This window comes from Candida oxycetoniae, assembly GCF_023343755.2.
Source record: "Candida oxycetoniae strain CBS 10844 chromosome Unknown scaffold6, whole genome shotgun sequence".
Lineage (NCBI taxonomy): Eukaryota > Fungi > Ascomycota > Pichiomycetes > Serinales > Debaryomycetaceae > Lodderomyces > Lodderomyces oxycetoniae.
In genome coordinates, this window is record NW_026055365.1 from 224,254 (window position 1) to 236,362 (window position 12,109).

At 38.5% G+C, this 12,109-nt stretch overlaps 3 protein-coding genes across 3 annotated transcripts; 2 read left to right on the forward strand and 1 right to left on the reverse strand. All coding sequences in view use genetic code 12, as the record gives it.

Annotated features, from left to right (window-relative positions):
* Positions 1-1,186: 1,186 nt before the first annotated feature.
* KGF56_000668 (uncharacterized protein) lies at positions 1,187-3,586 on the forward strand (the record flags this gene model as incomplete). Its single annotated transcript, XM_049326602.1, has 1 exon — positions 1,187-3,586. One exon carries the CDS (start codon positions 1,187-1,189, stop codon positions 3,584-3,586), a length of 2,400 nt encoding a protein of 799 aa, XP_049182281.1.
* Positions 3,587-4,345: 759 nt separating this feature from the next.
* KGF56_000669 (uncharacterized protein) lies at positions 4,346-5,620 on the forward strand (the record flags this gene model as incomplete). Its single annotated transcript, XM_049326603.1, has 1 exon — positions 4,346-5,620. The coding sequence occupies one exon, from the start codon at positions 4,346-4,348 to the stop codon at positions 5,618-5,620; it is 1,275 nt and encodes a 424-aa protein (XP_049182282.1).
* Positions 5,621-5,724: 104 nt separating this feature from the next.
* Positions 5,725-10,512, reverse strand: YCF1 (ATP-binding cassette glutathione S-conjugate transporter; the record flags this gene model as incomplete). The annotated part of the gene is made up of 1 exon (XM_049326605.1): positions 5,725-10,512. One exon carries the CDS (start codon positions 10,510-10,512, stop codon positions 5,725-5,727), a length of 4,788 nt encoding a protein of 1,595 aa, XP_049182283.1.
* Positions 10,513-12,109: the final 1,597 nt, after the last annotated feature.

The following is a 12,109-nucleotide window of genomic DNA, read 5'->3' on the forward strand; positions in this document are numbered from 1 at the left end:
AATATTGGTAAAAACGCAGGCTATAAGCCTCAAACGGCTTTTAAATTGTGTCAATTGATCTTCTTATTTGTAATCACGTGATACTAGTGTGCTCCACTATCGACACTATCGACACTATCGAGCGGAGCGAGATAGTGGAGCAACATTTAGTAGCACCACTATCGAGAGCAGGATAGTGGAGCAACATTTAGTAGCACCACTATCGAGAGCAGGATAGTGGAGCAACATTTAGTAGCACCACTATCGAGAGCAAGATAGTGGAGCAGCTCTTAATAGCGACACTATCGATACTATCTCGCTCTGCTTGATAGTGTTGATAGTGGTGCACCATTGACTAGTGTCACAGTCACTAACGAGCGACACTAGTTCCACTATTGAGTGATACTATCCTAGCTACACTCTCTCATCTACTCTACACTCTTTCATCTATCTACTTTACACTCTTTCATCTACTTTACACTCTTTCATCTATCTACACTCTGTCGACTAGTCTCTCTCTATCTAGACTCTGTCAACTAGACTATCTACTCTAGACTTGTCTCTCTCTTCTAGATTTGTCTCTCTTCTCTAGACTTCAGTCTCGTCTCTCCTCAACTAGTCTCTTCTCTCCTCAACTAGTCTCTTCTCTCCTCAACTAGTCTTTTCTCTCTACACTCGTTTAGTCTCTTCCCTCTTCGACTAGTCTCTATAATGCCAACACCACAAAGAGTAGAATAAAAAATACATTATCAAATACGTTCAAGCTCCTACTATAGGAAACAAGCCAAACCTCAATGACATTACCGATTTTGTAGAGATGGTACAAATTATTTCACTTATTTCACTTATTTCACTTATTCCACTTATCCTCTTTCAATTATCCTCTTTCTTCTCCTCTTTCCTCCTCCTCTTCCTTCCCCCCCTCCTCCTTCCTCCTCCTCCTTCCTCCTATTCTTCCTCCTCAACATTAAAGCCAATGTCGTCACGACTTTGTGTACGACATTAAACAAAATTTAGCGCTGAGACATTCACGGAATTTATACGAAAGATGATTACAATAACCATCACAAGTTGGTTTATAAAACGGCTAGATAAAAGGCTCTATAAGGCTGTATAAGGCTCTATAAGGCTGTATAAAGGAAGAGGATTAGAGGGAGACTTGCTTCCAGTACCGGGGTTATTAAGATTTTTAGGTTTTTTGCTCCTAATGAGTTGTGAGAAGAGCACAAAGGAGGCTCTTCATCTTCATCTTGATCTTCATCTTGATCTTAATGGTGATGGTGATGGTGATCTTACGCCAATACAATCTCCTGAGAAGTCGCTGGTTTCGTCAACTTCATCTAATTCACCTCCAATTAGGAAACCCAACACATTGGCAGCGTCAGCTAATGGCGAGCTACGTCCTTTGAGACTAACCAAGCAACGAGACCGAGTGTCAACAATGTCCACTTCCTCATCATCGGGAAGTTCACAGACAAGTACAGCATTTAGTAGTAGCATATCGCCGCCGAATGGCAAGTCGACTAATGCTGCTGCCGCTGCCGCTGCCGCTGCTAGTGCCGCTGCTGCTGCTACTACATGCGTTTCTAATCCTGAAGATGGGTTTCGGTGTCGACCAATGAGATTGGGATCTCACAGGAATGCTTCAGCCGATGAGATTGGACGGAAAAAACTGGAATCATTGGGTTTGTCTACAAGTGCCAATTCCTTGCAAAGGAAAGGCTCGATACTGATAAAGAACTTGCCGATATCTCATTCGGCTAAACGACATAATTCTTTGAGCTCAGCAGCTCTTTTATCCCAGCAGCAGCAGCAGCATCATCATAGTCCTAGTAATTCAGATGGATCCAAATTTAACGAAAAATATGATGATATGATCTTTGCAATATGTCTAGTCGACTTTCATCATCAGCGAGGACCTGAAATACAATATTGGAAATCAAACTATCATCCCGAGTATACGCCCAATTTGTTTAGAAACATACCTTTTCAAGCATTACCTGATGGAGCTCATTTGTTTGAAGAGACTTTTCTGAATTTCAATCTTGTTTATGATTTCGATCAGGGGAGGTCTATTGATGATTTTGACGCGTTAAATGAATTCACCGGGGATCCGCGTCACTTGAAGACTCTTTTTGGATGCTCTTGTGTTCGACAAGCCAAAACTAGCGAAATGAGCTTAGAGGAGAGAGAACGAAATAAGGATATTACCAGGTCAATTGTACAAAAAGCAGTAGTTGTTATTGTTAGAAAACAACCTATATTTACCAAAATCAAGGAGAAACTATCCATCATTACCCAGAGTTATTTCCAGCAAGACAACTTTAGCAACTTTGAAATATTGAACCATTTATTTGATAATTTAAACAACCAGTATAAACTTTTGGATAATCAAATGCACATAGACCTAGAACAAGAAGAGGAGAACTACATCAATTTAAACCTTCGGTCATCTATAATGAAATTCCAATCGAGCTTCATGATTATATTCAAGAGTCTCTTTTTGGAAAAGAAAATCTTGATTTATTCAAATAACAATTTGGAGACATTGACGTTGTTTCAGAATAATTTAATTTCTTTGATTCCTAATTTGATTAACAACTTGGACGATTCAGGGTGTCCCTTGATTGATTATGTCGAAACTAATGGACCTTTATTTAAACCACAATCGCTTAATACCACCAGCAGGCTTTCTATGTTGAGATTTTTTGGCCTACCATTGCAAATCTTTAATACAAAAAACTCATTTTGGAATCCGTATTTGCCATTACAACAATTGAACGAGATGAAAGTTGGAAGTTTCATGATTGGATGTTCTAATTTGTTATTTGTCAACCAAGCCACATTGTTTGGAGTCGACGTCCTTATAAACTTGGACACTAATGAGGTCACTTATCCTAAGACACTAACTGCACCGGAGGAGCTTACCTTGAGCTCTAATGATAGGAAGTTCATCAACCACTTGACCAACTTGGCACAGCAGGACCATTCACATAAGAGTGATGACTTTGTTGGAAGTGACGATTATATTCGGTATCAGTTTGAGGATTATCTTAATTCATTAATCTCAGTACAACGATATCATCAATATGCGCAACGGTTTCAGCAACCACCGCCTGGTTTCAGCAAAAATCAAGATAACAGTATAGGCCAAATCAATGACTTCAACAAGCACTTTATCGAGTCTTGGAAAAAAACTCAAAACTACAAAATTTGGAATGCTATGGCGGATGAATTTATTTTCAACTTTATTGATCCTAAACACATTGGCCATTCAATCTCGAACGAACCATTTTCTTTGAACAAGAATATCGCAAACTTTTTCAATAGTTTTTCTTTTGGCAATTCGAATACGAATGGCACAAGCCAGGATGAAATCAAAGCACATAAATATCTTGATGACGATAATGCATCAAAAAAGAGCAAGAAGGAGAACAATGAAGATTTTGTTGACGAATTGGTTGCTGGTTTCGAGAAAGTTTCTCCTAGTTCAAACCAGGGAGGTCAAAGTCATGACAATAGTAGTGTAATTAGTAACGAACATCGTGAGTCTAAACAACAACAAAATTACGGATGGGCCGCAAGCTGGGGACTTGCAAGAAAGTAACCCTACAAGGAAGCAACACTAACGAGTAGAGCGAGATAGTGTTGCTGGACTTTTAAGAAAATAGGCATTATCAAACAAACTCTAATACTATACCTGTGCTATATTACTGTTTCTTGTAGGTCAATGCTGCTCCACTATCGAGCGACACTATCGAGCGACACTATCGAGCAACACTATCGAACGACACTATCGAGCAACACTATCGAGCAACACTATCGAGCAACACTATCGAGCAACACTATCGAGCGACACTATCGAGCAGAGCGAGATAGTGTCGTTCGATAGTGTTCACTTGATACTCCTCTTTCAATTTAACCTACTCCGCTATCGAGCAGAGCGAGATAGTGAAGCAGCGCTTACCTCGTTCTGCTCAATAGTGGAGCAGCACTGACCTAACTCAAGCTCAACAGTAAGGACTTGGTCCATTGCCCAAGCTCAACAGTAAGGACTTGGTCCATTGCTCAAGCTCAACAGTAAGGAGTTAGTCCATTGCTCAAGCTCAACAGTAAGAGCTTGGTCCATTGCTCAAGCTCAACAGTAAGAGCTTGGTCCATTGCTCAAGCTCAACAGTAAGGAGTTAGTCCATTGCTCAAGCTCAACAGTAAGGACTTGGTCAACAGATTTTGCAATCATAGTTTGAAAAAAACCGCTACCAATTGCAAACCTCATCTCATCTCATCTCATCTCATCTCATCTCATCTTGAAGGAAGGGCTAGTTGAATAGTTGTTTTGGTAAGCCTTTCTTGCATTTGTTGGTCAATGAAACATCCTTTCCAAATACTAGTTTCTAATGAGTTAGGAACACTTGTTTTTGTTGCGGTACAAAACCATATTCTTGTGTTTGAAACAAGCACTGGAGATCTCGTTGGATCATGGTTTGACCAGCAACAATCCCAACATATTAATAAACAGCAAGAGAAAAAGACGGGTAAGACCTTATCGGCTCATACAATCTACAATCATATCAAGTGTATTTGTTTAACTCGGGACGAGAGGCACCTTGTAGCTTCGACTGATAGTGACAAGTCTGTCCTTGTTTTTAGAGTCAGCAAGGAACCCTGGAAGGAAAATGAACCTTGGAAGGAGAATGAACCCCTTAAGGAGAATGTGTTGAAATTGGTCAAGAGACAGCGCATGCAAAAGAGACCAAGCTCAATTACGACATTTGAAGATGTGGCTATTATTGCCGATAAATTTGGTGATGTTTATACTGTTGGCATAGATGAGAATGAGCCAGTAAAAGAAGATTCTATGGAGCCAATATTGGGACATGTGAGCATGTTGACTGATCTTGTCGTGGGACAAAATAGAAAAGGTAAACCGTTTTTGATCACGAGCGATAGGGATGAACATATACGGATATCAAATTATCCAAAGTCGTACGTAATCAAAAGTTATTTACACAAACATTGTGAATTTGTCTCCCTGTTATTGATGATTGAAAATGGCGAGGTGTTGGTTTCTGGTGGTGGTGACGACTCAATTATGGTTTGGGATTGGTACGAGGGAAAATTATTGGATGAATTTGATTTAAAACCATATGTATTTCCGTTTTTGAATCATCTAGAAGAAGAAGAAGCAAAGGAAGAAAAAGAGTATCTCAAAGAGAAAAGTAAACAGGGCGAAGAGGGAGTAGAGCAAAAGGAACCAGCTTACAAGATTTGTATACTGAAAATGGAATCATTAAAGACGGAAAACGGCGAATTTGTGATTGTTCTAGTCGAAAACACACCTTGCTTGGTTGTTTTGCAATATGACCATAAGGAGAAAAAAGTATGGTTTGTTCAAAATCTCGACTTGGGCTCTACTGTGGTAGTAACCTTTACGGTTTTGAAAGAAAACATAATTGTATCTTTGGACTCTCAAGATAAAATCTTGCAATTTTTCAAATTCATTGATGGGAAACTCACCGTTGACGAATCAAAGGAACAAGTCTTGGAAAAAATGGTGGAATCTAATCCAGTCGATGTTGACGAACTTGATCCTGCTCAATTGTATCCCGTTGCTGCTCTTCGCAAGAAGGGCGAGCATTAGAAACCTTACTATTGTATATATATATATATATATATATATATATATACATACATTCATATATATGTATATTGTTATTCTAAATAAAAAGCATCCTTTTAGAAACATTACTTCTCTTCTACAAAGCCACCTTGTTTGCACAATGAATAAAACAAGGAATTCTTATCCTTTAGTAAAGTATGAGGAGAATCAAATTCAGCAACTTGTCCCTTATCCAAAACCAAAATACGATCCGAGTCCAAGATTGTATTGAGTCGATGTGCAATTGTGATGATTGTCTTGTTTTTAAATTCAGTTCTAATGGTTTCTTGTAATATTTTATCTGTTTCCACATCCACTGCAGCTGTTGCTTCATCTAGCACAAGTATATTCGAATAACTAAGTTTAAGTAGGACTCGACCAAGACACATTAATTGTCTTTGACCAATGGATAAATTAGTTCCACCTTCAGTGATTTTCACATCTAATGGATTGCTAATAATATCCTTCTCGACTGCTTTGTCCTGGGGGGTTGTTGCTGTTGCTATTTCCTGTTCATACATTTTCATTACATGGTCTTTCAAATGAGACAATTCTAATGCTCTCCAGATTTGATCGTCGGAGAACTCATCCACTGGGTCAAGGTTCGATTTAATTGTTCCTTCAAATACTTGAGAGTCTTGTGGAATGATTGATAATTTATGTCTCAAATCGAATAGTCCAATTGAATCTGTTTTGATATCGTCAATTGCAATATCTCCACCAAAAGCTTCAATCATTCTAAACAAGGCCAATGTGATTGAAGATTTACCAGCCCCTGTGCGACCAACAATTCCAATCTTTTCCCTTGGTTTGATTTCAATATTAATATTCTTTAAAACCAATTCCAATTCTGGTCTGTATTTGGCAGAGAAATCCTCAAATTTTATTTCACCCTTGGTTGGCCAGTTTTTTGGAGGAACATGTCCCGGAATCGTTTCTGGTGCTTCAGATTTCAACCTTGAGTATTCTAAGCATCTCTCAACGGACACAATATTTGTTTCAACTTCAACTGTCATTCGAACAATCCAATTCAATGATTGAGTGACTTGTAAAGCATAAGAAACTGATAAACCTACCAATCCAGCTGTCAAATGACCAGAAGACAATGTCAATATAGATAATCCTGCAGCGCCCAATATGATAATTGAACCAAGAAACTCTAATCTAACAGCTAACCATCTGTTTGAATTGATTGCCGGGTGATACGCTTTCATGTTCTGATCAACACGATATTGATTCAAAACTTTAAATCTCTCCTCTTTACCATATGCTCTTATTGTGGAAACACCAACTAATGATTCTTGGAAATTAGCAAATATGGGTGATCTCGTGACGGATTCTAATCTTTTTAATTCTCTAGAAGTACGCAAATAATATTGCTGATAGTAAATGTACAATACACCCAAGGGAAGGATCAAAAACACAAACTGCCAAGTTGAAAAACAAATCACTGCAATAGTCAAAGAGACCCTAATAGCATTGCTAAAGAACATATTGAACACCCTTCCCAAAACTTCATCAATTTTGTAAATATCATTCGAGAATCTGTTCAATACTCTTCCAATTGGCACTGTTTCAAAAAATGTCATAGGCGCCCGTATTACGCTCACCGCCATAAAGTTGTGGATCTTTTTGGAACCTTGGATTGTACATAAAATCCATAATGACACATTCTGGATTAATGACGATAAGGAATATCCAATACCCAAAAGAAAATAGATCCCCAAGTATTTACCAACATTGGGATTATATCCATATTTTGTGTTTATCTCTGACCAATGCTCCAACCAGAAAGTAGAAGCAACATTAACCAAATACGATACAATAGCACATCCTAAGAATATAATCACATTAGTGGGTCCACATGCATTTGCATACTCCTTGTATACCTCCCATTTCACCTTACCTTGTTCAACATGCTCTTTTCTTGCCTTAGTTTCATCATCATCATCATCAATATTATCTTCTTCTAAATCACGTTCCTCATCGGGTACAAAAGACACTTCTGAAGCTCTTCTCAAACTGATACCTTCTAAATCGATATCAGATTCTAGATTTTCAGTATCTATATCATCTCCTTTAGCTTCATACTGATCATCCTCGAGAGCTTTACCCTCATTAATGCCGCCTGCAACTGCAACTGCAACACCAACACCTTTTCCTTGTTCTTGTTCTCGTTGTGCATCCTTTATTGTTGGCGTTGGAGTTCTTGATGGATTACCTTCTCTTTTCTTCCCAAATTCTTCAATCAACTGTCTCAACTTGGAATTAGGTTGCTCCATTATATCATCGTATGTTCCTTGTTCAATCAATCTTCCACCGCTAACCATTTGTAAGTTATCAGCAATGCTTAAAACACCAATGTTATTAGTAGCTAAGATTTTACATTTCGTGCTTAATAACCCATTTGGACCCAACACGTGGTCAATCAAATGTTTTCCAACGTGTACATCAACTGCACTTAATGGATCGTCTAGTAAATAAACATCTGCTCGTGCATACACGGCTCTTGCTAAAGATAATCTTGACTTTTGACCTCCTGATAAAGAGATTCCCTTTTCACCAACTTCGGTCTTGTCACCTCTTGGTAAGATTGCCAAATCAACTGTTAACGCACATGCTTTGAGTACGTTCTGGTAGAATTCTGGATCATACTTGTGCCCAAAAAGAATGTTATCCTTTACAGTTCCATTCATGATCCATGGCACTTGAGAGACATAAGCAACTTTTCCATGCAAGGTAACTTCACCATCTAACTTGTACAAATCTCCCAACAATGCTTGGATTATTGAGGATTTCCCAGAACCAACTTTACCAACAATGCAATCCAATTGGCCTTTCCTTGAGTTTAAGTTGATGTTGGATAATGCTACTTTATAGTTTTGTTCACCTGTTGCCTTGGACCATAAAAACGTCCCATTTTTAATTGACACTGCAATGTCTCCCACATTTTTCACGGCTGGTAATTTTGTTACTGCATTTCCTTGCAATTCCGAACTTGTGAGGTATTTAGTTAACCTACCTATGGCGACTTGTGCTTCAACAATATTTGTAATAACCATTGGCACAACAGCTAATGGAAACGATAACAAGTTGAAAAGCGATAATGCCGGAAAGACCAAATCAGTTGACAAACTTCTCTTTTGTGTGAGAACAAACACGGCAAATGTTGAACAACTTACCAAAAATGGAGCTAAATTCCAAGTGAAATTTGAAAATGCCATAAAAACACCCATTTTTTTCAAGTTCTTTAACTCCAAATCATTTCTTACATAGTTTAATCTTTCCACATATGGTTTCTCCCAAGCGTATAACTTCAACGATTTGATATTGTTTAGTATTTCATTGATTAATCTTGATCTCTTGTCCTTATATTTCATTTGGGTCTTTTGCAATTTTTTTTGAGTTTTTGCAATCACTGCATTGAGCGGAATCATGATGATCATGATGGCGACACCGGCCCACATTGCATTACCAATCAATCCGTGTAATGAATACAAACAAATAATTATCTGGAAAGGACCTGACCATACAATCTGGAGATTCTGAACTAGATCCTGCAATCTCTGAACATCCACAGACATCAAATTTACGATATCACCAGTTGAGCTTTCCTGTTTTGAGTCGTTTGACAACACGAGTGACTTATCATAAACTGCTGAAGTCAATGAGCTTCTGATTTTCATTCCCAAATCAAACGATCTTTGGAAATATTGATGCAAGCAAGCTGTTTGTACCAAAGAAACAACAAACATAAAAATAGCAATTAATAGTCCTCTAGTTAATGGTATTGGGTCCCCCTTTTTAACCGATCTTGTGTACTCATTAACAAACTTAATCAATAACCGTAACAATTGAGGTTGAACGAATGCCAAGCAATCTTGGGCTGCTTTGAATACTCCACCCAAAACGAATTGGCCACCAAATGCACAAGACACTGCCCGAAATAAGGATTTCCCGTTTATTGGTTGTTTAATCCAATAATGGTTAAAGTCTCTTGTAGTATTGCTTGCTTTCAACATTCTCGGTAATGGAGGTAAGTCGCGTTCAGTGAGATAATGGGTATACCCTTTCTTCATCAACCCACCTATCCAATCAAAAGTTATCCTTGAAAAAACGTTTGCTCTGTCATAAGGCGATTCTTTCAAAATTGAGCCGTTATTGTAAGGCATCAAAGGTTTCATTGGCAACAATGCTTCTACAAGCAAAATGGCCAAGGAATTGATTGTAGACACAACTACTAAACTAGCAAAGTTGAGGTTGTTATTGTTAAACTGGTGTCTCAAGTAAATGTTGACCAATTTACCCAAATTCAATATGAATATAAACAACCAGTAAAACAAAACAACTCCACTGGGTATGCTTGATTTGAACTGCTCAAAGAAATGGATCAGCAAGGCGACTAGGGTGGAAAAGACATTTAAAACAAAAGAAGTTTCTGTTATTCCTTGTGGGCCGGGATAAGTAATAGGCAAAAAAATCAGCACCGCCACTTGTACCAAAACCAAAACAATCTTTAGCAAAAAAGTCCAATCGAGCCTATTGCGTATATTTTTCCGCTTATTTCTCAACTCAACCAACTGGAACATGCCAATGACAATCATTGAGATTGACACTAGACAGAGTAACAAACCGATAAAACACGGTGTAAAGTCGTTAAACCTCAAAGATACCGGTCCCCAGCCCTCGTGTTTTGTATCACACTTTAACCACTTGAAGCCATCTAGCATATCCAAGGAAGAAGTTGCATTGATAAGCTTTTTATCAAAATCATCAAAATCAATTTTATCGATTTTATCGATAAATTGATGGTTTCCAATAGCATCAGCACCAGTTAAAACCGTGAAAAACGGCGTAAATTGAAAATTATCCATCGGAATTACTTTCTATACCTTCCAACAATAATATCCGCTCGTAAAACGTACCTCAACCCTCGTTTTTGCAACTAGGGGAACTAAAGAAACAAGGTTACCAGATATCAAAGAAGCTTCAAAGATTGAAATTTCGTTTCCATTTTCGGAAAATTAAAAAGAAATTTATATTAGTCAGCAATGCAGAGATGGTTATGTAAGGCACTATCGAGCACCGCTATCGCCACTATCGAGCAAAGCGAGATAGCGGTGCAGCACCAGTGGAGCAGCACTAGCGGCACGAGCTGCCAGAGTGTACTGAGTAGAGAGTAGGTAATAGAGTATAACTGTAGAGAGTCACTATCGACTAGCTGCCACCGATAGTCAACTTTCCCGTGCGTAGAGTGCAATAAGTAGCTGCTGCTTTAGTACAAACTGTGGCATATAACTGTAGAGAGTAGGTAGACCATGGCCTGTAGAGTGTAGTGAGGAGAGTGTAATGAGTAGACTATAACTGTAAAGTATAATGAGTAGAGAGTGGGTAGACTCTAACTGTAGAGAGTGGTAGACTCTAACTGTAGAGAGTGGTAGACTCTAACTGTAGAGAGTGGTAGACTCTAACTGTAGAGAGTGGTAGACTCTAACTGTAGAGAGTGGTAGACTCTAACTGTGAACTATAACTGTAAAGAGTAAGTGGTGGACTATACATGCGGAGAGTAGACTATAACTGTAGAGTGTGGCGAGTAGAGTATAATGAGTAGACTATAACTGTAGAGAGTGGTGAGTAGAGAGTGGGTGGTGGACGATAACTGTAGAGAGTGGTGAGTAGACTATACCTGTAGAAAGTGGGTAGACTCTAACTGTAGAGAGTGGGTAGACTCTAACTGTAGAGAGTGGGTAGACTATACTTGTGGGGAGTGGGTAGACTATGGCCAGTAGAGTGTAATGATTAGAGTCAAATCAGTAGAGTCAAATGAGTAGAGTCAAATGAGTAGGGTAATGAGTATAAAGTAAGGGGTATTGTCGTTATTGTCAGTGGCAGCTAGTGTCGATAGTGTCAGTGGCAGCTAGTGTCGATAGTGTCAGTGGCAGCTAGTGTCGATAGTGGCGGTGGCTACTATTGTGCTCCACTATCTCGCTTCGCTCGATAGTGTGTGTTGCTCGATAGTGTCGATTGGAAATCGAAAAACGAGTATTTTTTCCATTGTTTTTCCCTCTTTTTTAAAATTGTCTATTGGAAATGTATTTTTTTGATAAAAAGTTCCCAAAATAGTAGTAGTGCTAATTTTGGAACAAAATTGCTTAAAAATTTTATCCTTGACAATTTTATCAGTTTTTTACTCTTTTTTGGTATTCTTTTTCCCGACACAACTACACTATCGACACTATCGAGCAGAGCAAGATGGTGGAGCAGCACTGATATCAACCAGAGCAAGATGGTGGAGCAACACTTTGTAGCGATACTTGTAGCGACACTATTGACACCATCGAGCAACACTTTGTAGCGATACTAGTAATGTTGATATCAGATGAAAAAGGATTTTACTATGATGCTAGTAATGTTGATCTCAGATGATGGTGTTTTCATTATTATTGCACTCGGATGGTATAGCCTCTAACA